General features: G+C 38.9%; 2 protein-coding genes across 2 annotated transcripts; one reads left to right on the top strand and one right to left on the bottom strand.

The window, feature by feature from the left end:
- Nucleotides 1-25,625, top strand: top3b (DNA topoisomerase III beta). Its single transcript, XM_053324571.1, has 18 exons — nucleotides 1-253; nucleotides 7,574-7,705; nucleotides 10,946-11,052; nucleotides 11,195-11,269; nucleotides 11,512-11,708; nucleotides 11,873-12,029; nucleotides 12,249-12,362; nucleotides 14,019-14,109; nucleotides 15,188-15,342; nucleotides 15,425-15,530; nucleotides 16,745-16,891; nucleotides 17,628-17,801; nucleotides 18,829-18,957; nucleotides 19,191-19,340; nucleotides 20,169-20,269; nucleotides 21,841-22,042; nucleotides 24,466-24,653; nucleotides 25,276-25,625. The coding sequence occupies exons 1-18, from the start codon at nucleotides 184-186 to the stop codon at nucleotides 25,555-25,557; spliced, it is 2,577 nt and encodes an 858-aa protein (XP_053180546.1). The 5' UTR covers nucleotides 1-183; the 3' UTR covers nucleotides 25,558-25,625.
- LOC128364088 (interleukin-25-like) lies at nucleotides 1,298-5,810 on the bottom strand. The gene is made up of 3 exons (XM_053324577.1): nucleotides 5,796-5,810; nucleotides 3,486-3,661; nucleotides 1,298-1,526 (listed from the first exon to the last, which is right to left on the bottom strand). Exons 1-3 carry the CDS (start codon nucleotides 5,808-5,810, stop codon nucleotides 1,298-1,300), a joined length of 420 nt encoding a protein of 139 aa, XP_053180552.1.
- Nucleotides 25,626-25,886: the final 261 nt, after the last annotated feature.

Genomic DNA, 25,886 nt, shown 5'->3' with positions numbered 1-25,886 from the left:
TGGCCGCTCTTGTTGTGTATAGCATACTATAGCTTGGTGGCAAACAATAATGGGGAATTAATATTTATTTCCTTTTAAAACACTTGACGAGTAGTTCTTGGCAGCAGCCGTTTCTCAAATTGGGGATAAGGTAGACAGTTTGACAACAGTGGTAACTTTATATAGCGTAGAACTTCATTCACAATGAGAACTGTTTTAATGGTGGCAGAGAAACCCTCTTTGGCTCAGTCTATCGCCAAAATCCTCTCGAAAGGTGGGTGCGCTTTTATTTCTATGTAATAAGCTATAGTTTGTGATAAGAGACCTTCATTAAACACGGAAGAACAACACTGGTGTTTCGGTTAAATCGGTGACCGTGTTAACGGGTGACTTTCTGCTGAATGAGTCTGTGATTAGTCGTAGTGATGGTGTGACGGATTAACTGGTGGTTGAGTTAACTGGTGACTGTGAAAGTGCCTGTTGAAAATGCTGTTACCACCAGTCACAATAAGTCATATACGTAACGGTCTTGTTGTCAGTCTTATATTCCAACATGAATTAGATGTGAGATCAACTTGAGAAGAACTGGTTATCATCCTGAGAGATGTAGCGAGTGTTCACATTAAACCTAACTTGGAGTTAGCGGCTACATTAGCTGGGTTAGCTCAGCTGTGGCCAGTTGTGATAACATAAGTTTAACTTGTGACACCAACATCTTTGTATTAAAGGCTGTAGTATGTTTCATGTTGAGACGGGACTTTATTTCACTCAGACTGAGCTAGTTTGAATGGCTCTGGGATTCCCGGTGATGTGAGTTGGGAGTGTGCATGCGCGCGCGTGTGTTATTTTTTGTTTATTTTATTTTTATTTTTTCCAATTCTGCATGCTGGCCTGGCAGGGGCTAGAGGGTTGATAGAAGGTAAACTAGGGGTATGAGAGGGGGACTGACTCCCCCCCCCGCGCCTATAGACGATTATTATGAGTTGATTTCCCTCCTGTAAATGACAAATATATAAATAATAAAATGAATGTGTGTATTGTAGTGATATATAGAACAGACCTCAGTGAAGCAGAAAACCTTCTATCAACCAGGCTCCTACAAGCCTACAAAAGGACACCATAAGCATACTGGTTAATGTAAAATGTCTTTAATTACTATGATGAGCTGTTAACAGGCATGTATTGAATGGTGACATTTACAATGTCTACTGGAAAACAATAGCTGAATGAAATGGACTAATTATCAGAGACTGTTCCTCTCATGCGTGCTCTCTGAACATGCGTTGGTCCTGTTGGACAATGGAGCACTCAGTCCTGTTCAGCTGTGTCTGGAGATAGCACATATACAAGCTATGGTGATGAGCTCGAACTCCAGAGAGTAGCTGGCCGTGGGGAAGCAGCTGGGGTTCTTCTTGAGGACAGGCATCCTCAAGGATACGGGGATGGTCTCTAGACTAAAAGCTGTGTCCAGCCCTATGCAGGAGTGGCTGGTGTGGCAGCTGGCCTCATGGATGACCTGAGGAACACGGTTTAAGTCGATGTTCTCCCTGGTTGAGACAGGAGGAGCAGAGGGAGATCAGTCTGACAGTTAATGTGGTTAGAAAGAAGCCTTATGTCTGTAGAAGTTACCTCTGCTACAGAAATGTCTGATCTTTATCCTGTATCCTCTGATAGTCACACACTTCCTTCATCTCACCAATTATGAATCAGTCTGAGTTCAGTCCTACAGAAGGATTTCTTATCAAACATCAGTGTATCTGTGAAAATGATTATGATGCTTGAGAATTCATTTTTTAGTAATGACTAAAAACTATAAAAACATCATGGATCCTCACATACAGTATTTAGTTTTTGACTGTTTGCACATGCAAGCAATGAAAAGGTTCTTTAAAGTGATGGTTCAGCGTAATTTCGACCTAGCGTCATATGCACCATGAGGTCTATATAATCAGCGCCTCAGCCTTTTTTTCACATTTAGTCGGAAAATAATGGAGTTAGAGCCATCAGCCGAATGGCTTAGTACAGGCGCTAACAGGACCACAAGTGTATCTGGTAAATGACCCCGATCACTGAAATACCGCGTGGTCACGCAAGATCCTGCACAGCACATCTAGAGTTATGTGCGGGATATTGCGAGATGTTTACAGCTTTAGCAGTAGCAGCAGAGTAAAAGCCATCAGGTAAGTGTTATTTTAATAAACTCCTGGTGTACATACAAACTTTTCAATGCATGGATTTATGAGTAAAGATCCTATTTGTACTACTGTAGAAGTTTGATAACAATCCAGGCATTATTAGTGGGGTCATTTACCAGATACACTTGTGGTCCTGTTAGCGCCTGTACTAAGCCATTCGGCTGATGGCTCTAACTCCATTATTTTGCAACCAAATGAAAAAAAAGGCTGAGGCGCTGATTAGATAGACTAGAATACTAAGTATTTCTCTTTCTGTCATTTCTTTTATCCTCCTATTTCCTTCCTTATATGTTTGTGTTGGAGCTGGCTCATAGTAGTCGCAGTCAATATCACAATAGTAACAGAATATCTATAAAATCAATCTAAATGACAAGAAAAGCGGATTTATTTTAATAGATAAAAAAGTGCTGAAATGAATGAAAAGCAGTTTTGATCGTCTTAATATTGTTAAAATGACTTGTCAAGCAAATATATGTTTATTCAACATCTACAATGTGAGGATTTGCTGCTTTTCTCTATTTTCTCTATCATTTGACAGTTAAGTAAATATTTAAATAATACTAATATGTTTGGATCTTGATTTAAAAAAAAGACGTGAGGATGTCAGTGTAGGCTCTGGTTTTCTGAGTTTCATTAATTAATCACAAATCAATGAAAAAATAGCAAATGTATACAATTATTAAATCTTACAAAGGCCAAACTGATGTTCCATTGTATTGCACTACATTAGAATAAACTCATCTGTTCCAATCTTAAACTTCAATAAATCATTTTGTTAGTGCCTAATTATCATTTTCTTGTCATTAACTCAAAAAAATCAATAATCAATACTGTTATTTCTATAATCCATTCTTTTAAAATCTGGTGTATTTCTGCACATAATGTTTAAATGTTGAGTTCACTATGTTATATTACTATGTTTATTATGTTTACCTCCACTGGTACAAAGCTGAATCATATCTACAATCATTATTTTCATTATTGAATAATGTATAGATTTTTTTTAATTACAAAAAAAAAAGTTGTCAGAGGTCAGTGTGACATCGTGGAATTTCTTGTTTTTTGTCGTTGTTGTTGTTGTCAGCACAAACTTCAAAAGTCCCAAATTCTAAATAATATAAAACTGAATAAAATCAGCAAATCAACTTATTTGAGAAGCTGGAAGCAAACAGGTGTTCAATGAACCAATTAATTAATCTATCAATCAACCAACTAATTGATTCTACATCTCTGTGGCTGAAACACAAGGTTCAAATGGAAATGAGGAGTGATACTTAGCATGTAGTTCCTGCGCGCCGAGGCAACACTCACACGTAGCTCCAGGTGGCGATGCTGCGCTCGTTGATGCGGTTGGGCAGGTTGACCAGCTGGCTGTGATAGTCCTGCAGGCTGTATGTACACAAGGATTCATCCACACACTGGCTGCCCAGAGGTATAGCCACACACTGATGGAGGGTTAGCAGGCACAGCAGAAACACACGCAGCAGCTGGACACACACACACACACACACACACCACAAAAAACACCACTCTGTTATTATATATATATATATATATATATATACATATATATATTTTTGAATTGATCATCACCGATACATACATATACAGTGGTGGACGAAGTACACAGACCACGTACTTGAGTAGAAGTTGAGATACCTAGTGTAAAATATTACTCCAGTAAAAGTGAAAGTGCTCCCTTTAAATGTCGACTTGAGTAAAAGTATAAAAGTACTTGGCTTCAAATGTACTTAAGTATCAAAAGTAAAAGTAATTTGGTGTAATGTAGTTCCAATGTCTTGGTATGTCCTTTATACACTCAATCAAGTCATTTAAGGTTAAAAAGCCCACTAACACCACCCTGAAAACAAAATGTTTTCCATTTGTGATATCTGGTATTGATATCTTTTGAAATTATCATAAGCACATCATACTAAATGGAAATCACCTGATTAGGAATTAATAGGGAGGGGGAAAACCACACTAGACACATATTTCTTTAACTTCCATGTGTTGGCAGGGCAGGCTACTGGACAGCGAAACTTTGTCAAATGAATGCTAATAGAGATATGGATGGAGGAGAAGGCAAGTTGGGACAAGTAGCCAGGTAGGGGGCCGGGCCAAAACTGCTCGACACACGATGTGTTCTGATTGGTACACTTGCGGTGCACGTTCATTTGGACCTGTCACAGCAGCTGGTCATGCATGCATGTTGTGGAAAGGAACATGGAAAGGAACGACAGGTTTTTGGAAAGTAGTTGAGTAAAAAGTAAGATTTTCCTCTTCCAAATGTAGTTGAGTCAAAGTATAAAGTCTCACAAAACAATGATACTCAAGTAAAGTACAGATCCGCTAAAAAGTTACTTAAGTACAGTAACGAATTACTTGTACTTCGTTACTGTCCACCACTGTACATATATATGTGTTGCACAGTTGAACTGAAATCAGTGGTATACCTAAAATACTACTATCGCACAGTAGTGAACATTAAAGGGCAGTTTGTCAAATTAGCAGTTGAAACTATGATGTAATGCAAGCTTACAAATAGTGCTGGGCAATTAATCATAAAAATAATCTAAACAAAACATTTAGAGACTCTAATGGACTTAATCTTGCTCATGTCAATTAATGGTGGTGTTCACTGTTGCCATGACAGCAAAGGTTGCATATCTTTGAGAAAACTTGTCTCCAGTGATCATTTGAACCCAAACCATGATCTTTACATAGTTCTAATCAAGTAAACTAGACATTAACCCCAGCGGCACACCTTAAAACATCTTTGTTTTCACTCCCTAAAGATTCTCATGTGTGAGGAAAATACTAAACTAAAGAAACTGTGAAAATACATCATTGTTCATCAAGGGAGGAGATAATCCTTCATTAATCCTAATCCAGGTTAAAAATTCAATTCATCGTGGTTTGGATTTTTGCCATAATCACCCAGCCCTACTTAAAAACATTAATAGCTGAAACTACAAAGCAATTTGTCCACAGTTACTTTTCCTCAATGCAAACGGACTATTTATGAATTACTTTTATTTATTACATTTCTTTTTTATATTTCAGTCACTTTTTTTCATTCTGTCTTTCTCAGGACCTGTAATTCCTCCTCTTACACTCTAAATGATGACATGTGTTTCTGCTGATCTATGTCTGAGAGCAGGAACTCAGTCTGAGAGCTCATGAAGTTCTTTTTTTTTGTCTTTTCATGAATGGAGCTTCTCTACATCCTGCAGGACACCTGACCTTATATGGTATCTTTAGGGCTCATTCATGTTAATTTCCTAATCTGAGGAATGTACGTTCATTTAGAAGTGGTGGTTTAAATAGCCGTGATTATCCAGATGAGGAAAATGCAATATATCCCTATTTTCAGAAGTTGTTTTAACAAAAAAAAAATACAAATAAAAAAAAAATCCATATATCAGTTTTTCTTTCCAATGCATTTGAGCTATTTGTTGAAGTTGACCTATCATAAAGCTCTGGACTAAAGAAACAAAAGGTGGACATGTTACAGAATATATAAACCAAAATCAACCTCCTGCACCCTTAAAGTCACAAGTGGTCTACTTTAGAGACCCTAAACATCATCATCCATCAACATAAAGGAAGGTTTCTTACCTGGAGCTGTTCCATGACTGACTTCCTACAGTATGAGAGGAGACTCAAGTGATGGAGCTGGAGTTTTTTAGTTGTGGAGACTTTAGAAACCTGCCTCTATTTATACATCCAGGATTTCTACTGTGTGTGTGTGTGTGTGTGTGTGTGTGTGTGTGTGTGTGTGTGTGTGTGTGTGTGTGTGTGTGTGTGTGTGTGTGTGTGTGTGTGTGTGTGTGTGTGTGTGTGTGTGTGTGTGTGTGTGTGTGTGTGTGTGTGTGTGTGTGTGTGTGTGTGAGAGAGAGGAGGGGGGGGGGGGGTTGTAGGAGAACATATTGGTCACTCTGGTTCATTAGCATTTAGCCTTGAACAGAATAATTTTATTCAGAGGGGACGTCATCATGTAGCATTGAGTCCAGGTAACAAAGGGAGGAGGACGGGGTGGGGGGGTCTCAGTCTGACCTCATGTCAAACTCCACTTCTGACTACTCAAAGCACAGTCTCTAGTTTTAGAAAAAGAAAATTGATTGAATTTCAAGTTTTGGACCTGTTCAGTAAGGCTACTTAAGATCCACATTTATAACTGTTTATTTTTCTTTTTTTGAAACTTCCCTTTAGATTACAACTATACATCCTGTTAAATACTTAGTACACATCAAGTTAAACATAAAAGCTAGATTTACTCTGGAAACTAACTGGTTCATCTTTTGGGGCATTTAGACTTTAAGAACAGCTCATAAATATACACAGTTTTGAATTTCTTGATGAATTCAATCCATCACAACAGCTCTGTTATTGATTCTACATTTATGAAGTTCATACTTTTTCAGTTTGTGTCATAAAGCTGATAATTGTACTTTATGATTATTACTGGGGTCATAGTGGGTGATAGAGGTGTACTAGGGAGCATTATATTGAACAGTGTTCTGAATATTTTGTCCACTCCATTAAAATACATGAGAGGAGCAAAATATTAGGAACACCAGTCAATATAATGCACCTTAGTAAACCACCACTTAGTATGAACTCAATAATAATCATAAAGTAGAATGATCAGCTTTTGACAATGTTAACACAAACTTAAAAAAAAGTAGAATTTATAGCAGATCTGTTGTCTTGGATTGAATTAGATTGCACAGGTGTTCCTAATGAAGAGGCTGGTGACTGTATATAGTTAAATTAAAAAAAAAAAAGGTTTTACTAATTTTAAAGTAGTGGAAATTAATGCATTTGTTGGACTATTTTCAGCAGCGGATGAATCCACAGGATGGATATGTGTGGCTACAGTGTGGCTCATTGATATGTTTTACACACACAATAATGATAGTAATAATAACAACAACAATCATTTTATTTGTATAGCACTTTCATACAATAATTGCAGTTTGAAGGGCTTTACAATAAAATAAATGACATACAGTACACCAAGTGCTTCTCATTAAAAGCACATACAAGAAACATAAAACAATGTTAAAACAAATAATAAAGTATTATAAGATAGAAAAATTAGTAATAACAGTAAAATAGTAAAAGTAGTAGTAACATAGAAAAAGATGTGTTAGGTAATCCATTTATTGTTGGTTTGGCTCTTTCTCATGAGAGTTTTAATAATATTAAATGTATGTGACCACTCATGGCCAGTTAGTATCATCATTTACTATCATATAAATGGTCAGAATGTACTGAGCACTTCTTATTTGATTAGATCTATGGTCCACATTGAAATGTTTTGGAATTCCCTGCACCTTGAAATGACTGAACACACTCATTTGACCACCTCCTCTGTTCTCCTCTGCCTTTAGGAAACTGTACAAGTCGAAAGGGACTCAATGGAGCGTGCTCGGTGCACGAGTACGCCGGCAGCTTCCAGGGCCAACCTGTTCGCTTTAAGATGACTTCTGTTTGCGGACACGTGATGAGTCTGGATTTCATCGGTGGGTATCGTCCATAAACACTTCCTGTTCACCCTCCACATGACTGTCAGCTGATGGCTTTTCCTTACAGTTTTTATAAGCTATATGCTCTACCAGCTCTAGTATCCACACTGACTGGGCCATATTCAGGGACCAGTGGGACATGTTATTGCTGACTTGGTTAAGTATGCGGACACTGTTCCATCTCCATCATACCTAAGTTTTTTTTGTGAGGATTCATGTATCCCCTCTAAAGGCCCATTTATGCTCAACGTGAGCATTCGCATACGTACGGAGCCTTCTGTCCGTGCTCTGCATTCATTTCGTCCGTATTTCTGCACGTTTCCATAAAGCTTATGGATACGGAACAAACGGAGCAGTACCACCGGAAACCATGGGGGGCAGTGTTGCTGTCACTACTAGATACGTAGCACAAGTGAGACACGAAGAAGAAATAACAATGGAGGAACTTTTTGAGGAAAGGTTGTGTGAGTTGGTTAGAAACTTGAAACATATCGTTTTTGTCTTTTATGCAACAAGAGGAACATTATCAACATGTTCCCCTGCTCTACACCAGCATGCTTCACTAATTCTATTACCTTCATCCCTAATACGGAGAATTTGTTCAATCAATGTTTAACTCATCATAGGAGCCCAGAATGTCTTACAATGAAAATGTTGGCCAAGGAAAATGAAGGAATGATCAATACACACTTACAGTGTAATGATACCACCTCAATTCTTCTTGTGAAGTCTTTAACCACTTAACGCACGCTGTTCCGTCTACGGGACGGGACGGATGTTAGGAGGTAGCCACAAGTTCTTCTGGATGTTTTAAACACCAACCCTTAAACATATATATTCATGCCGTACATCGTTGGAAAGCTTAGATTGTCCTGATTCATTCCACTCACGAATTATATGGTTGCTCACAGCCGTAATAGTATTAGCGATTAGCTCGGCTAGCCCCTGAGCTAAGTAAGAAAAGCTATAATGCCTACATACCTTCAAAGTCTTCCCTTTATCCACAACGATCATCTTATGACTCAGGACTTTCTGTACAGCTCGCCAAGTATCCATTCTTGTGAAATATGAAATCTGTTTCCATAAAACCGGAATACTTTCCTCAATATGTCAACATGTATTTAGTCCAACACGTAACGTAATAACACAAATAACAAACCATATACGGTCCGTTTACGTCATTTCCTGACCTGCACGTCCATCTCAGAGTACACGTGACTAGATGTTTACGACCGTGAGCCTCTTCTGCTTCTGACGACACCACACACCAGCCAATCGGTGTTTAGGATTAGGCAGTACATGTCTCCAAAGCCAATGAGGACATGTGACCGACAACAATGACGACATGGCTTTGATTGACAGCTGGTCCAGCCTATGGAAATATTCGGTGAAATGAAGTTGATAACCTTTTAGCCAATAGTCAGAGGTTTCCAACGGTGTATGACTCTAAGCTATCATGTTTGGCTGTCCATAAACAAACTCCAAGCGTAACCGCCGTGCGCCCGGTGCGTAAAAGAGTTGAACCATATATCATTACGCACTCGGCATTTTGGTACACGGTTGGTTCTTCTTCGACTTAACATATGACTTCTACCAAAATAAACAGATAGATAGATAGATAGATAGATAGATAGATAGATAGATAGATAGATATGGCCAAACAAAAAAATATGGTTATATGTAATAATAATAATAATAATAATATTAATAATAATAATAATATGGCGTCAGCTTTCATTAGAGACCAAGATTTTGATTGTAGGCAAAGGGGATGTGAAGTTATAGGTGTTTGATTGTGGTTATACAGCTTTGGTAACCATGGTAACCAAGTGTCCATTTGGAGTCTCCAAAAAGGACCTGAGGAAAACGCATGAACATACCTGTTGATAAATAATTCAGAAAAATTCATCTTTTGGTCTTTTGACTCCAAATTTGGACTGTATGAAGCCAAGACATGTGGCTGTGGCCTCATTGTGTCTATATCCTGCTGAGAGGTCCCTGAATGTCTGTACACATGTCATTGTAAAGGCAAACCTATGGGCGAGTAAACAACCCCATCATTGTAACCTCTGCCACTCTTTGTCAGTAAGTCACAGAATCACAAAGACACTTTTACAAGAATCCTGAGAGTGTTTCCTTTCCAATGATACCAGACACATCTCTGAGTCTCAAACTATGTGGGATCTGTGCTGCTCACATCTTGGGCATGTCGTTTAGGCTAACAACATAAAAAACAGGGGCGTGTGTTAAGTGGTTAAACCTTCACAGATAGTGCCTCTAATACTTAATGTCCATAAAACTCAATGCATCTACAGCATGTGGAATTTGTGTATTGGTTGGTTTATTCCACACACAAGGACTCATAGTTACCTAGCTATCTGTGGGTCTAGAGACCTCTGACTTTGGTTACCACAGTAACTCTTCTTCACCATTATCAGAGTGACTCCTGCTTTCTCCAAAACACCACAGACAGACAGCTGCTCAGAGTCTCAAGGGGAAGTGTGTCCCAATATGTGGCTCTATCTAATTAAGGAGAATTCCCTAACCATCCCTGTCCCCAAAAAGCACAAGTTTTTGAAGGTGAATGACTACAGACCTGTTGCATGACATGCATCAAGAGGCTTGTGCTAACACATCAAGATCACCACATGCTCGCTCCCCCCAAAAAATGATCAATCATGTCCATATTTCATATGACAAGTCCATATATATGGTGCGTTCCATTTGTACCCAGAAGTCAGAATTTCTGAGTTCCCAGTTGGAAATTTCAACTGGAACGCACCCTGAAGACGGATCTCAGGCTCAGAAAATGGGCCATACACTACCAGCCCCGACCTTCAAAGTCCAAGATGGCTGCCCCATACGTCAGCGGTGTGAAAGGTGTAACATCCTGTTTGTTAGCAGTTGTACATACAGCACTGTTTAACTTCTATCTATGGACATGTTGCTACGCTAAATGTGTTTTTTATCAACTGAAAACAAATCAAACTCAGGTGTGATGTCATTCCAACTTCCCAGATAAATGGAACGCAACAATAGACATGATGATGTTGATAATGACTTTACTTTACAGTTAGACAATAACTAACTATTGTGTGTCACAGTGTCTATGCTATGTGTTATTTGTCAAATTTTTGTACTGAATATAAATGTTCAAAGCTGAACTAAGACAAATTCCTTGGCTTCCTTAACTTAAAGCAACTAAATGATCCTTGAATGGTCCTTTGTGTTTTTAAGGCAAGTACAACAACTGGGACAAGGTGGACCCTGCAGAACTCTTTAGCAAAGCTCCCACAGAGAAGAAGGAGGCCAACCCCAAACTCAACATGGTCAAGTTCCTTCAGGTACGTTTTACACCCAATTCATTAGAATAGAGGTGGACTCATGAGTTGAGTTTTGCCTGCATTCTTTATTCTTTATCTGGAGGTCAGTGTGTTATGCCTTGTATGTTTGAAACTTACCCCAAAATTTCTGGTGTCACGTCAGGTTGAAGGTAGAGGCTGCGACTATGTGGTTTTGTGGCTGGACTGCGATAAAGAAGGCGAGAACATCTGTTTTGAGGTAAATTGAACTGACATCATTAGTTACTAAATGCTTCAGTTTTGCTGTCTTACAACACTCAGTTTAACAGTGTCAGTCAGGTATGAATTGTGCCAAGTATTAGCAGAGCTTTGCTTACTTGGATACTGGAGCCAGACAGATGTATCGGTTAATACTGTTTAACACTGGGAACCTGGAAGAGCAAGCAACTTTTAACGTTTGTATCTCTCTAAGGCTCAGTCATTATTTGTGTTGCCTCTCAGGTCCTTGATGCCATCCAGCCAGTGATGAACAAGGGAGGAAGCAGGGAGCAGACTGTGTACAGAGCCAAATTCAGCTCCATCACTGACACAGACATCTGGAACGCCATGAACCGCCTGGGAGAACCCAACCGCAACGAAGCCCTGTCAGTGGACGCACGGCAGGAGCTGGATCTGCGCATCGGCTGTGCCTTCACAAGGTACGTAAAATGAATAAGAGAAAATAAAATGAAATAAGAAATATAAGAATAAAAATAAAACTAAGAGAAAAGTTTATTAAAAGTAACAATAATAGTAGTTTGATTGGAGCTGATCTTAGGTTTTGAATGTCACATGTGTCTTCTATGGGTTCAATATTTTGTAGGTTCCAGACCAAATATTTCCAGGGCAAATATGGTAATCTGGACTCCTCTTTGATCTCATTTGGACCATGCCAGACCCCGACCCTGGGCTTCTGTGTGGAACGCCACGACAAGATCCAGTCCTTCAAACCAGAGACTTACTGGATCATCCAGGCAAAGGTAGACTGACTCTCACTCTCACTCTCTCTCTCTCTCTCTCTCTCTCTCTCTCTCTCTCTCTCTCTCTCTCTCTCTCTCTCTCTCTCTCTCTCTCTCTCTCTCTCTCTCTCTCTCTCTCTCTCTCTCTCTCTCTCTCTCTCTCTCTCTCTCTCTCTCTCTCTCTCTCTCAATGATATCATCCTTCTATGGTCAATGACAGCCATGCTCTGTTATAATCAGGTGTTCAAAGGAAAGGACAGCCCACTGACTCTGGACTGGAGCAGGGTAAGGGTCTTCGACAGAGATGTGGGCCAGATGTTCGTCAACTTGGCCAAAACATCTAGGGAGGCTAAGGTAAGAGCCAGACCTCACCAGTTTATTCTGTGGAGTAGAATGACTGTAATGATTATTTAATGACATTTATACAATCAGTGTTTACAGTAGGTTGTAAATGTGGAAAGTACAGCTGGACTAACACTGGATTTATGAGCTGATAATGATACCAAACATCATGATCACAACATATTGGCCAATGTTTTTACATAAGCACGACATCCAAATGTTACCAGTTAAAATAATAAGGAATGAATAAATGAAGTGGTTTTAATCCAGACAGAAAACTTCACCAGTGAGACTAAACTGAGGTTGAATTCTGCTGCCTATCAAAATATCTGTGCTGTTATTGGCTAGTTTGAATGCCTCTGCCACTGTTTTTCTCAGTAAAATGCTGCTTTTACGTTATTATATGTCTCATAATATATTATGCATGAGTACAGCAGTCACACATGCATACTATTACTGAAGTGACATTAGTATTTTTATTTTTAGTAAAGAATCTAAGAACATCCTCCACCACTGTTTGCTGAGCAGTTTTAATACAACCCTCCTGTTGTCCTCGAGTCAAGGAAGGAAGGAAGGAAGGTAGGAGGGAGGGAGGGAGGGAGGAAAGAAAGAAAGAGAAAGGAAGGAAGGAGGGAGGGGAAGGAAAGAAGGAAGGACAGAAGGAAGAAAGGGGGATGGAGGAAGGAAAGAAGGAAGGGAGGAAAGAAAGAGAGAAGGAGGTAGGGAGGAAGGAAGGAAGGAAGGAAGGGAGGAAAGAAAGGAAAGAAAGGAACAGTCAAAACAGATTGGGTCAATTTGACCCGGGAGGACGACACAAAGGTTAAAGAGGTTTTAAAAAGTTACATTTACATTTGAAGAAATATGCAGACGACAGACGGATTTCTTGTTCTTTGGTTATATGAGCTGCAGTGTTTCATTCACAGTACACAGTTCAATAGTAGAGCATCAAGTCATTATCACTACAGATATAATTCAATGTGAGTCATACTTGTCCTGTAAAGTCATTGCTGGGATGTAAAACTTGTGTGTGGACATACAGAGCAATATAGTCCTTGTTAGTATGTATTTTCTCTTAACATACCCCACTCAGCAGGGCACCATAAAGTCTGAAGAAACATGTCAAAGAATGATTGATATAGTCCAGAATAACTTAAGGTGTCTCACAAAGGACATCACATTCTGCTCAAACTGTCTACTGAAGATATTTGACCCACTCTGTGACTGTATAAGACTCCTGTGTTCTGGAGTGAATCTTTGTCAGTGTCTCAGGCATGCAGACATGAACCGAGCTTGTATTAAAACATGTATTAAGACAGAACTTCTGATTTGATTCATCTTTGCCGTCTATCTACACAGTTTCCAAATAACAGTCCTGTAAGTAATAAGAAATGTTAGAACACGTTTAAGGTCATATAGAAACACAACGCCCCATAAAACATGAATATCAGCCCAGTATATTGTCTTCACTATTGTTGTTAACTCTCAAATATGAACATCAGCGTCAGGAATCCATTATCAGTTAGTCTATAATCCTCATGATTTAATCCATTTTGATACTGTAGACTAGATTAGGGCAACTTGAACTGTCTAACACTGATGACCCAAGTCATGGTGAGTTAGAGCTCATCTGAGTGTGATATAAACTGTGTAATCCTTCCTTTAATATAGGTGGAGTCAGTGAGTAAGAAAGAGAAGAGCAAGCAGAGACCCCAGGCCTTGAACACAGTGGAGATGTTGAGAGTGGCCAGCTCTTCCCTCGGTATGTTCACCCCCCTCCTCCCCCCACCCCCCCCATTCAGTAGAGGAATCAGTGTGTTATCATCAGTATCATTGTTAACTAATTCCACATGTAGACCCAAACCAACAATATCTTAATGCTTCCCCATCCTGTGACTGTGACCTGTGACTCTCATCCCATGCTCATTTGGTCTTTAAAAACAGCTTACATTTATAGTCATCTCCTAAAACTGCTGTACACTGTAGTTTTTAGCAGCTCGTCGGGGACTATTTTCAGGTGAGGATGAATCAACATTAAGGTGCAGTAGTGAGTATTATTGGCAGCAGGATTGTGTGTGTGTGTGTGTGTGTGTGTGTGTGTGTGTGTGTGTGTGTGTGTGTTGTGTGTGTGTGTGTGTGTGTGTGTGTGTGTGTGTGTGTGTGTGTGTGTGTGTGTGTGTGTGTGTGTGTGTGTGTGTGTGTGTGTGTGTGTGTGTGTGTGTGTGTGTGTGTGTGTGTGTGTGTGTGACATTAACCTGTAAAAACACCCCAAATGTCTTTTACTCTGAAATGTGATGGCTTTTCCTAAAGTGGGCCAAAATGCAAAATGATGAAAATATTTTAAAATGTTATGCTTTTTGTACTAGTGGGACAAATGTTTGTCCATTGAACCAAATTATCTCCGTATCTATTTCCATGTGTTTTAGTGAAATGAATAGTTAATAGTTTAATAAGATAGTAGTTATGAGGATTTCTTTTTATGATGTAGCAGTGAAGACTGATGGCTCTAATGGTTCTACAATAAACCCCACACTTCCATAAAGTTATAAAATACATTATTGCTATGTTATATTTTCATGTCTTAGGTAAAATAGGACATGATATTGTGTGATAGGAGCTGTTTTTGGTGTAAAAGCTAAAAACTACACTCTCTCTGCTCTCTGAAGGTTTAATCACATTTATTGATCAGTCAGACCATTATTGATGCTTTCTTTGATCGGATCAAGGGTGTAGAATATGAACAGTATGTGAGGGTTCATAGTTTTTCAGTAAATCAGCTCTCAGTTTTGTGAAGCATATAAAAGCACATGACAGTGGCTGTAATGTTTTTGGTGTCTCAGGCATGGGTCCCCAGCACACCATGCAGATTGCAGAGCGTCTGTACACACAGGGCTACATCAGCTACCCTCGTACTGAGACCACCCACTATCCTGAGAACTTTGATCTGAAGGGAGCTCTGAAGCAGCAGAGCAACAATCCCATGTGGTCAGAAGAGGTGAGGGTTACCATGGAGCCTAGCTTACACTATAGTACATTGATACCATGGAGCCTATCTTACACTCTTCCCTCTCTATCAGGTGAGGGCTCTGCTTTCTGATGGAATAAACCGACCCAGGAAAGGAAATGATGCAGGGGATCATCCACCTATCACTCCTATGCGTGCAGCCTCAGAAGGAGAACTGGGTGAGTCATACAGTTGATTAGACTATACATAATAGACTGTCTGATCATTAGAGCGCTTAAAAGAAAACACAACAAGGAACTTTAAAAGCTAGAAAGCAAAAAATACTGTCCAGTTCTAATAGAACTGTTGCTATAGCAGCATCTATGCTAACCTCTTTAGGACCGCCATTGTTGTTTTTGACAAACAAATTTTACTCAGGAGGGTTCTTTCCTCATTTTTTAACATTTAACATGTTACTAAATACATATATTGCTGTTTTTAATTTTTTTAAATCAGTATTTTGTTATTTGGAGCACACATGGGCTTAAATGGAGTCACAGTACCAATTAAACCCACTTTATTCATCAAATATCTTTATTTTATATTCCAAAATGTACATGAACTAATGAATACATTTTAAATGAGAGATAAATGTTCTTTATAAGAAATGATCTCTCTTATAAATCATGTCAGTATCCATGAAAAACAGCTGGACTTAGATTTTGGTGTTTACTTTGATGAAGTTGTTGAAATAGTTACATTACTTATTACATTTTAAACAGAGTAACTAGTAATCTGTAATCTATTACACTTCCAAAGTAATCTTCCCAACTCTGCTTTGAATACTACTGTCTGTAAGGTGAAATATCAAAGAAAACTATTGATTACAAGTATGAAGCTTCTTTTATTAAAACACTCCAGGAGGCAGAATGTGAATCTAGCATATTACCAGTCTTTGAATTGGATGACTTCAACAGGACTTGTACTGAGAGTTATGTAATGTTAATCAAACAGATAAAGTTAGATTGAACTAACTGAAACTTGAAAAAGCTTTTGGGGGTGGAACTAGATTTTTAGTGTTCTTTCTTGTACCCCCATCACACACAGTCAGCAAATGAGAGCAGCAAGAAATCAGTTATTTTATTATTATTATTATTATTATTATTATTATTGTTTGTGGCTCCCTGCAGACCTTCTTACACTTCAAAATCTGTGCTATAATAATAATAATATATTATGTGTGTATTATCATTCACCACCAATATTACATGTCCATAATATTACTATTTTGTTTACTATTCTTTTTTTACTACTATTGTTTTTGTGTACTTACTTATTCTTCCTATTGATACTCTTTGTTTTTTTCTTGCTATCCACAATACTGTTCATTTCCCCACTGTGGGACTTATAAAGGAATATCTGATCTGATCTGATCCTTTTGCTTTGTCCACAGGAAGCGATGGCTGGCGGCTATACGAGTACATCACACGACATTTCATTGCCACTCTCAGTCAGGACTGCAAGTACCTCCAGACCACCATTGACTTCAGCATTGGCACAGAGGCCTTCTCTTGTAGTGGCAAAACCCTGATATCATCAGGTAAAGACTACATAGATCTCTGCCTTTGGCAACATGAACATTTCTTACAAGCATTGAGACTTGTCCCTTCTTTACATCACAGTCTTCTACAGGCATACAGTGTGTATAGAAACTTTGGAGCCAATTAAAAGGTGTCTTGAGATGGTTTGAAAATGTGTGTGTGACCCAGGCGGAGAGTTCTGGTCCTCTGAAATGAGGCCAACGCGGAAGTAACTTAGAACTGCATTCTATCAAAAGGCCACCAGGGGGCGACCGTCTCTATACAAGTCAATGGAGAATTCACCAACTTCTCACTTGATTTCTAACCTCAGTAAACGTTTTCAAAATGTGTTTATGGTCTCAATCGCTAGTTTAAAGCCTTCTTCAATGCAGTATGATGTTCATTTGGGACATTTTGGCCTCCTTGATTTTATATTTGATGATAAAGCAGGGTATGCATAAGGGCGTGGCTACGTCCTGATTGACAGGTTGATTGACCAATGTCCTCGAGATCCAGCCCTCGCAATCTATCGCAACCTCCCTGCACCGCTGTTGGCTCCACCCATGGCTCCACCTCATGTCCATATAAGTAGAATCTGTGTTTTTATTTTTCCCAGCATGCACCTGAAATTTTCAAGATGGCGCTGCCCAGATCCGAAACTATTGGCTACCGAGCAGCAGTCCACAAACCAATGGGTGTCCATTTCTTTTATACAGTCTATGGTGTGACCTCCCTGAGTGTATATTCCATTCCCAGGTTACACCACGGTGATGCCATGGCAGGGAATCCCTCTGGAAGAGGCTATGCCAGTTTGTGAACGTGGAGACATTTTCACAGTAGATGAGATCAAGCTGGTGGAGAAGCAGACCGGCCCCCCCGACTATCTGACTGAGGCTGAACTCATCACCCTTATGGAGAAACATGGCATTGGTATACCTCAGCACTCACACTGCTTATATCTTCTGACTGTTTGAGTTTGATTTGTTTGTTTATATATGAGTTGAACAGAATTTCAGATATGTATTTTTTTTTTTTCACTTTGGAACAGAGGAACTAGCTGAAAACACATGTGACATACTGACATACCTGTTTAACACTATACCTGTTTAACACTATACCTGTTTAACACTATACCTGTTTAACACTATACCTGTTTAACACTATACCTGTTTAACACTATACCTGCTAAACTATACCTGTTTAACACTATACCTGTTTAACACTATACCTGTTTAACACTATACCTGTTTAACACTATACCTGCTAAACTATACCTGTTTAACACTATACCTGTTTAACACTATACCTGTTTAACACTATACCTGTTTAACACTATACCTGTTTAACACTATACCTGCTAAACTCATTCAAACATTTCTTCAAGAAATCCTCACACACTTGATTTTTAAGGGAGGGCCCGCAGGACTGCATTTTCCTTTCCTTCCTTCCTTCCTTCCTTCCTTCCTTCCTTCCTTCCTTCCTTCCTTCCTTCCTTCCTTCCTTCCTTCCTTCCTCCTTCCTTCCTCCCTCCTTTCCTTCTTCCTTCCTTCCTTCCTTCCTTCCTTCCTTCCTTCCTTCCTTCCTTCCTTCCTTCCTCATTTCCTTCCTTCCTTCCTTCCTTCCTTCCTCCCTCCTTTCCTTCTTCCTTCCTTCCTTCCTTCCTTCCTTCCTCATTTCCTTCCTTCCTTCCTCCCTCCCTCCTTTCCTTCTTCCTTCCTTCCTTCCTTCCTTCCTTCCTCATTTCCTTCCTTCTCCCTTCCTTCCTTCTTCCTTCATTCCTCCGTCCTTTCCTTCCTTCTTCCTTTCCTTCCTTCCTCCCTTCCTTCCTTCATTGACTTGAGGACAACAGAAGGGTTAAGAGAGGGCCTGCAGGACTGCATTTGTCTTCTGAGGGACAATACTTAACTGTTCCAGATGTCTGTATGAACTAACCCTAAGCCTTTCCTTCCTCGTGCAGGTACTGATGCCAGCATCCCCGTACACATCAACAACATCTGCCAGAGGAACTATGTGACAGTAGAGAACGGACGCAAATTGAAGCCAACCAATCTGGGCATCGTCCTGGTACACGGCTATTATAAGACAGGTTTGCCTCATGTTATTGTACAGAATCTCACATTCATAATGGATGGGTGTATATATTTCTAGAACATGCAGTTACAGTGGTCCAGTTTATTTGTGTGTGTGTGTGTGTGTGTGTGTGTGTGTGTGTGTGTGTGTGTGTGTGTGTGTGTGTGTGTGTGTGTGTGTGTGTGTGTGTGTGTGTGTGTGTGTGTGTGTGTGTGTGTGTGTGTGTGTGTGTGTGTGTGTGTGTTACAGATGCAGAGCTGGTGCTGCCAACCATACGCAGCGCTGTAGAGAAGCAGCTTAACCTGATAGCGCAGGGGAAAGCTAACTTCCAGCAGGTCCTTCAGCACACACTGGATATCTTCAAGAGGAAGTTTCACTATTTTGTGGATTCCATTCCCAGTAAGTTTGCTGTTTGCTTGTCTGCCCCCAAAAAAAGAGAACGTGTATGTTATTGTTGTTATTGTGTTATTATGAACAATGAAAATGGGCTTCTTTTTTAAAATCTATAACAACGATTCAGTCACAACTGAGTTTTTTAGACAGGTGCAATGGGTGCAGGAACTATATATTGTTTATGTGGCTTTAAACCTGCACAAACAATATAATTCACAAAGCACTTTTCAAACATAAAGTCTTTCAAACATAAACAATCCTGCTTTAAAGCACCGGCAGCAGCAGAAACTAGCATCTTCCAACTTTCCCTTCTTGAATTCTGACTTATGTAAGGAAGGACATAGACTGATGTAGCTAAGATCAGAAATAAATGAAGCATCCAAGCCTCCATATGCATTTAACCCTCCTGTTGTCCTTGAGTCAAGGAAGGGAGGCAGGGAGGAGGAAGGAAGGAAGAGAGGAAGAAGGAAGGAAAGGAGGAAGGGAGGAAGGAAGGAAGGAAGGAAGGAAGGAAGGAAAGGAGGGAGGAAGAAGGAAGGGAAGGGAGGGAGGAAGAAGGAAGGAAAGAAAGAAGGACAGAGGAAAGAAAGAGAGAAGGAGGGAGGGAGGAAGGACAGGAAGGAGGGAAGGAAAGAAGGAGGGAAGAAAGGGGGATGGAGGAAGTACAGATGGAAGGGTGGAAAGAAGGAACAGTCAAAACAGACAGACCCTGGAGGACGACATGAAGGTTAATAGGAGATACAGGGTTGAGTTTAAAATGAATAGCAGAGTGTGTTCAAGTTTCCTTCCTGTGCAACTCCAGAATACACTAAGTTGTTGTGTTGTGTTTTCCAGGCATGGACGAGCTGATGGAAGTCTCCTTTTCTCCCATCGCTGCCAGTGGGAAGCCTCTGTCCCGCTGCGGGAAGTGCCACCGCTTCATGAAGTACATCCAGGTGAGCTCAGTCAGAAGTTCTGTTGATCCACTCACTCTTTCATTTCCACTCATCTTTAACCATCACGAGCCTACCATGACCTGGTATGACCTGAATGAATTAGAGTCTCTTCCACTTAGTCAATCAAGTGGTCATTCAGCAGCTGAAAGCCTGAATGAGTCATGGTCACTGTGCTGGATGCTGACTTTATCTCTAGTAATGGATTTTATGATGCACTTTTATTCAATTTTGCATAATATGACAGGAAGTGAGCTATGGATTTAGATGCTGAAATCACCAACTAGCTTATTATCAATTATTATCAATCAATCAAACTTTATTTGTATAGCACTTTTCATCATTTACATACTAAAAAACACAAATTGTAAAAACAAGCGAACAACATAACAACAAAAAAGAAATAAGGACTCAATAAAAACAGGAAGTGAGGATAAAAGCTGTCCTGAAGTTATAACTTTTGAGATACATGTGGCTTTGGATTCTTCCTCAAAAAGTTGGGAAAACAAGTTTTTAATATCTTGCAGAATCAGCCAATAGATGATCAGCAACCTTGTTGACATCTTGCATAAACATTGTCATCAGTTTGTGCTTATTTAGTTCAAGTTGTAGTAGTGTTTACTTTTAAATGATCATTCATGATGCGTGGCCTTCAGAGTTCAGCTTAATAACGGTCTTTAAAATGCAAAAAGCTGATGTGCTCCTCTCATTACCATTCACCACTTTTAAATTCATGAATAAATCATTAGACTGTGTGTGTGTGAGTGTGTGAGTGTGAGTGTGAGTGTGAGTGTGAGTGTGAGTGTGTGTGTGTGTGTGTGTGTGTGTGTGTGTGTGTGTGTGTGTGTGTGTGTGTGGATAGTTCCATGTGTGTGTTTCAGTCTGTGCCATTCATCCACTTTGATTACATGACTTTTACTTTTCTTTTGGCTTTGTAAAGTATGCAGACCTTCTTTACTTTCTGCATACTTGTTTGTGTTTAAGATGTAATTAAAAATGGATTTTGAACTTCTTTTTTTAATGTCAATCAACACACAATAACCCATAATGCCTTCTAAATGAGAACACAGATATGAGGCAGTATTATTACTTTTTTACACTGAGGTTGTCAAACACGACATCATTACACTTAAACAAAATCATTGGGGATTAATCATTATAAATTCCTATAAATAATAAAACATAACAAAAAAGTATATACATTTAAAAACAACTTGAATCAAGATAAAATATTAAATATACATAAAAGGCTGCCTGTATAATGTGAAAAAAATATCGTTGCATATTGGACAACATAAATATGGAACAAAAAGTAAGGAAAGGTACGGTAGATATTTCTTTGTTGTAACAAGGCTTCTTGGCTATCTATATGATAAGCGATTATCAACTGATAATATCGTCTGATCGATATATCAGTCTGTCTCTAATTAAGAGCAAGCATGCCTTAAATCACTTAAAAAAGTGATGATTTAAACAGTTTCTTTCATTGTAGAAGTAGTGAGAGTGAAAGTAAGGTTGATAATGTTTGTGTAATGGATCAAAGTGAATAATCCTGACCTGCCGTGTATCTGCAGGCCAAACCCAGCAGACTCCACTGCTCCCACTGTGATGAAACATACAGTCTTCCTCAGAATGGAGCCATCAAGCTGTACAAGGAGCTGCGCTGTCCACTGGATGACTTTGAGCTGGTGCTGTGGACCTCAGGGGCCCGAGGCAAGAGTTACCCCCTGTGCCCCTACTGCTTCAGCAACCCTCCTTTCAGGGACATGAAGAAAGGTAACTACTGTATCATCTTAACTCTTCTTCAGTGTTTTGGTTGGAGAGTGACTAATGAACTCAAGTCTTTTTTTAATTTTGTGGGTTTTTTTAATGTTAGATCTAATAAGAAAATATCTGGCTCAATTAGGTTTTTTTGTGTCAAAGTGGTTTAGTTTAAATGTAAAGGGTTAAAATGTGAAAATAAACGTATGAATAACTTGCACACATTCTTTTTTTGTGGACCCAGCATCAAATTTCTACTTTTAATCCATTTTGAGAGAATATATTAGAGGATTATGGCAAAAATGTAACCATAAAAAGTTTTTAACACTAAATTCTCAAAAAAAACCCACCATATCAACTTTTTTATATTAAATAGTTAAAACCAACAAAAATACTAAATGCACATTTTAACGCAAATCACAAAACACAACAGCATTAAAGAGACTCACAACGGGAAAGGTAGGTACATGGTAGGTACCTACAGGTAGGTAGGTATTGGACAATGATGCCTCGTCCTGATTGGATGTACTGTCTGTCAGTCTGCGAGTAATAGGCGGTGGGCCAAGGGGAGATTACGCGTATTTAGGCGATCCCCACCGAGGGAGGACCTCATTTTCTGTGTACGACATCTTAATTTTTCAACAAATTAAACAAAAATTGTTGGCACTCTTACCTCTTGCACATTTTTTGTTTATCGGTAACTTTGTCTGAGTTACCGGTTCCGGCAAACCGAGCGGGCAGCTATGCTCGGGGTCCGACATGTACGACGTCATTGCAGTTATTGTCCAATGACATGCCTCGAAATTTCCAAACACTTCACACACATTGCTAATATAACATGTATTTTGCGTATATATATATATATATATATATATATATATATATATATATATATAATATATTATATATAATATAATATATAATATAATAATGTAATATATATCATATATATAAAGGTATCAATTCTGATGATATTTCATATCAACTCTAATACAGGTCCATAGAAATCACATAGTCTTGCTAAATCTTTAGAAAGGTGTCTAATTTCTCATTTCTAGAGTACTAGATAATGTTCTGTTGTAGAGTACTAGATAATGTTCTGTTGTAGAGTACTACATAATGTTCTGTTGTAGAGTACTAGATAATGTTCTGTTGTAGAGTACTACATAATGTTCTGTTGTAGAGTACTAGATAATGTTCTGTTGTAGAGTACTACATAATGTTCTGTTGTAGAGTACTAGATAATGTTCTGTTGTAGAGTACTACATAATGTTCTGTTGTAGAGTACTAGATAATGTTCTGTTGTAGAGTACTAGATAATGTTCTGTTGTAGAGTACTACATAATGTTCTGTTGTAGAGTACTAGATAATGTTCTGTTGTAGAGTACTAGATAATGTTCTGTTGTAGAGTACTACATAATGTTCTGTTGTAGAGTACTAGATAATGTTCTGTTGTAGAGTACTAGATAATGTTCTGTTGTAGAGTACTAGATAATGTTCTGTTGTAGAGTACTACATAATGTTCTGTTGTAGAGTACTAGATAATGTTCTGTTGTAGAGTACTAGATAATGTTCTGTTGTAGAGTGCTACATAATGTTCTGTTGTAGAGTACTACATAATGTTCTGTTGTAGAGTACTAGATAATGTTCTGTTGTAGAGTACTAGATAATGTTCTGTTGTAGAGTGCTACATAATGTTCTGTTCTTCAGTGTGCTAATAGCTTGCATCAACTTCAAACATAAGGAGTTAGATATACCATGCTCATAGTTTCTTGGTATTTTTTCTACTGTTTAATAGTCCAAAGAGTGCAGAGAGACAGGAAACATGGTTAGAAAGAGCGCTGACATGCAGTAAAGGTCTGTGACTAGAATTGAACCACAGAGCACTGGTCAATCCTAAACTCACATTTTTAATCATTTGTTAAAAAGTTGAAAAGATCCGTCCCGGCCCATAATGGCAGCCATTATTATTTCTGAAACAATATATATATCGTCCAACAAAAGTAATTATCATGACAGGTGTGTAACGCTAACCCTTACACTGGGGGATGGTTGACATATAAACATAATAAGATTGAGTAGTTGTGATTACCATTTATCTCCATGAATTAATACATTTAAATGTTTCTTTTTATGTTATGATGGTTCATTAATGTGCTATCACTTTTGCAACATGACAGAGTAAAATACTCAAATCTTTTTTTCAGTTCAGAGTTGTGTTTCAGGCCACATGTGTTTCAGAGACTGAAACACATGTGGTGCTACAGAGTCAAATATGATCATACACTAAACATTCTGTAATATTTCATTGCTTATTAAGGCTTGTCTTTTCAGAGTAGCTGCACAGGTAGTTGGAGTTCATATTTCACTGTAATGCTCATATTTGATCTCATGTGTTTTTAAACCCTTCTAACCCTTAAACTCATGTGTTTTTCCAGGTATGGGATGTAATGAATGTACCCATCCATCCTGCCAGCACTCTCTCAACTCTTTGGGCATTGGACAGTGTGTGGAGTGTGACAGTGGGGTTTTGGTGCTGGATCCCACCTCTGGACCAAAATGGAGGATGGCCTGTAATAAATGCAATGTGGTGGTGCACTTCTTTGAACATGCTCATAGAGTGCAGGTAAGAAAATAGTCCTGTGTCTACATTATCTTATTAATACTGCCTGATATCACATACATTGTCTATATGGGCTTCATAGTGACCTTAATATCCATTACACCTACCAACCACTGGGTGGTGCTGAGGTAAGACTAACCAGGGGGCTTAGAATGTGTCATGTTTGACCTGTGGCTGGGTTTATAATCATTGTGACTTCTCAGAACTGTGAGACAGTGTCAGCTGGTTAGACCTGAGCTGTGTCCACTCCTGGTCTCCATAGTTACCAGTGGTCCAAAGTAACACATGTTTTTACTGTAAACATGTCAGATGCTGTACTTCTACTGTATTCAATGTCATGCTACTTTATACTTCTCCACTACATTTCAAAGGAAATATTGATCTGACAGTTACTAGTTCCTTTCCAAATGAAGTTTTAAAATAAAACATAAAACATATGACTAGCTTATAAACAGTGATGGGAATAACGCTGATATAAATAAACAGCGTTACTAATTTTCAGTAACAAATAATTAAATTAATTACTGTTTCCCCCCGGTACAAAGCGGTTACCGTACAAGAATTGAGTTCATTAGTTCTCCATCTCTCTGTGTATGACTTATTGTGTAAGGTTTTCTTCCCTCAGGTTGCTCAGGAGAGCTGTGATGCCTGTGATGCTTCTCTGGTCGCAGTGGATTTCAATAAGACTCGCACTCCACTTCCTGCCGGTGAGACCCAACACACCGGCTGTGTTTTCTGCGATCCAGTCTTCCAGGATCTCGTGGAGCTTAAACACGCCACTATGAGACACCCCATGCATCGGGGTGGGGGTGCAAGACGAGGAGGAAGGGGGCGAGGCAGGGGACGCCGTGGAAATCCTAAAAAACCTAAAGACAAAATGGCTGCCTTAGCGGCTTACTTTGTGTAGTGTGCCATGTTATTTGCTTTCTAATGTAGACATTGTCTGTTTTTACACTAAGTAAAACATGTCTTGAAAACCCAGTTTGATATGAGTGTGTTTGTTTGTGTTAATAGAATAGAAAATAATATCCACATGATCTCTATGACACAACAGTTTGAGATTTGAGCTTAGCATGCTAGCACACTATCAGCTAATAAGTTAACATTCATTGTATCATGCTACAGCAAGAAACCAGTGTACCATTTACAATGGCATTGTTAGCATTCCATAATGCTGTTATATATAGTATATTTAGCATGTTGGCATCAAGTTTAGTTTAACATTTACAGGACAAA

The sequence above is a fragment of the Scomber japonicus genome, chromosome 9 (assembly GCF_027409825.1).
Source record: "Scomber japonicus isolate fScoJap1 chromosome 9, fScoJap1.pri, whole genome shotgun sequence".
Classification (NCBI taxonomy): domain Eukaryota; kingdom Metazoa; phylum Chordata; class Actinopteri; order Scombriformes; family Scombridae; genus Scomber; species Scomber japonicus.
This window is presented reverse-complemented; position numbering and strand designations above follow the sequence as displayed.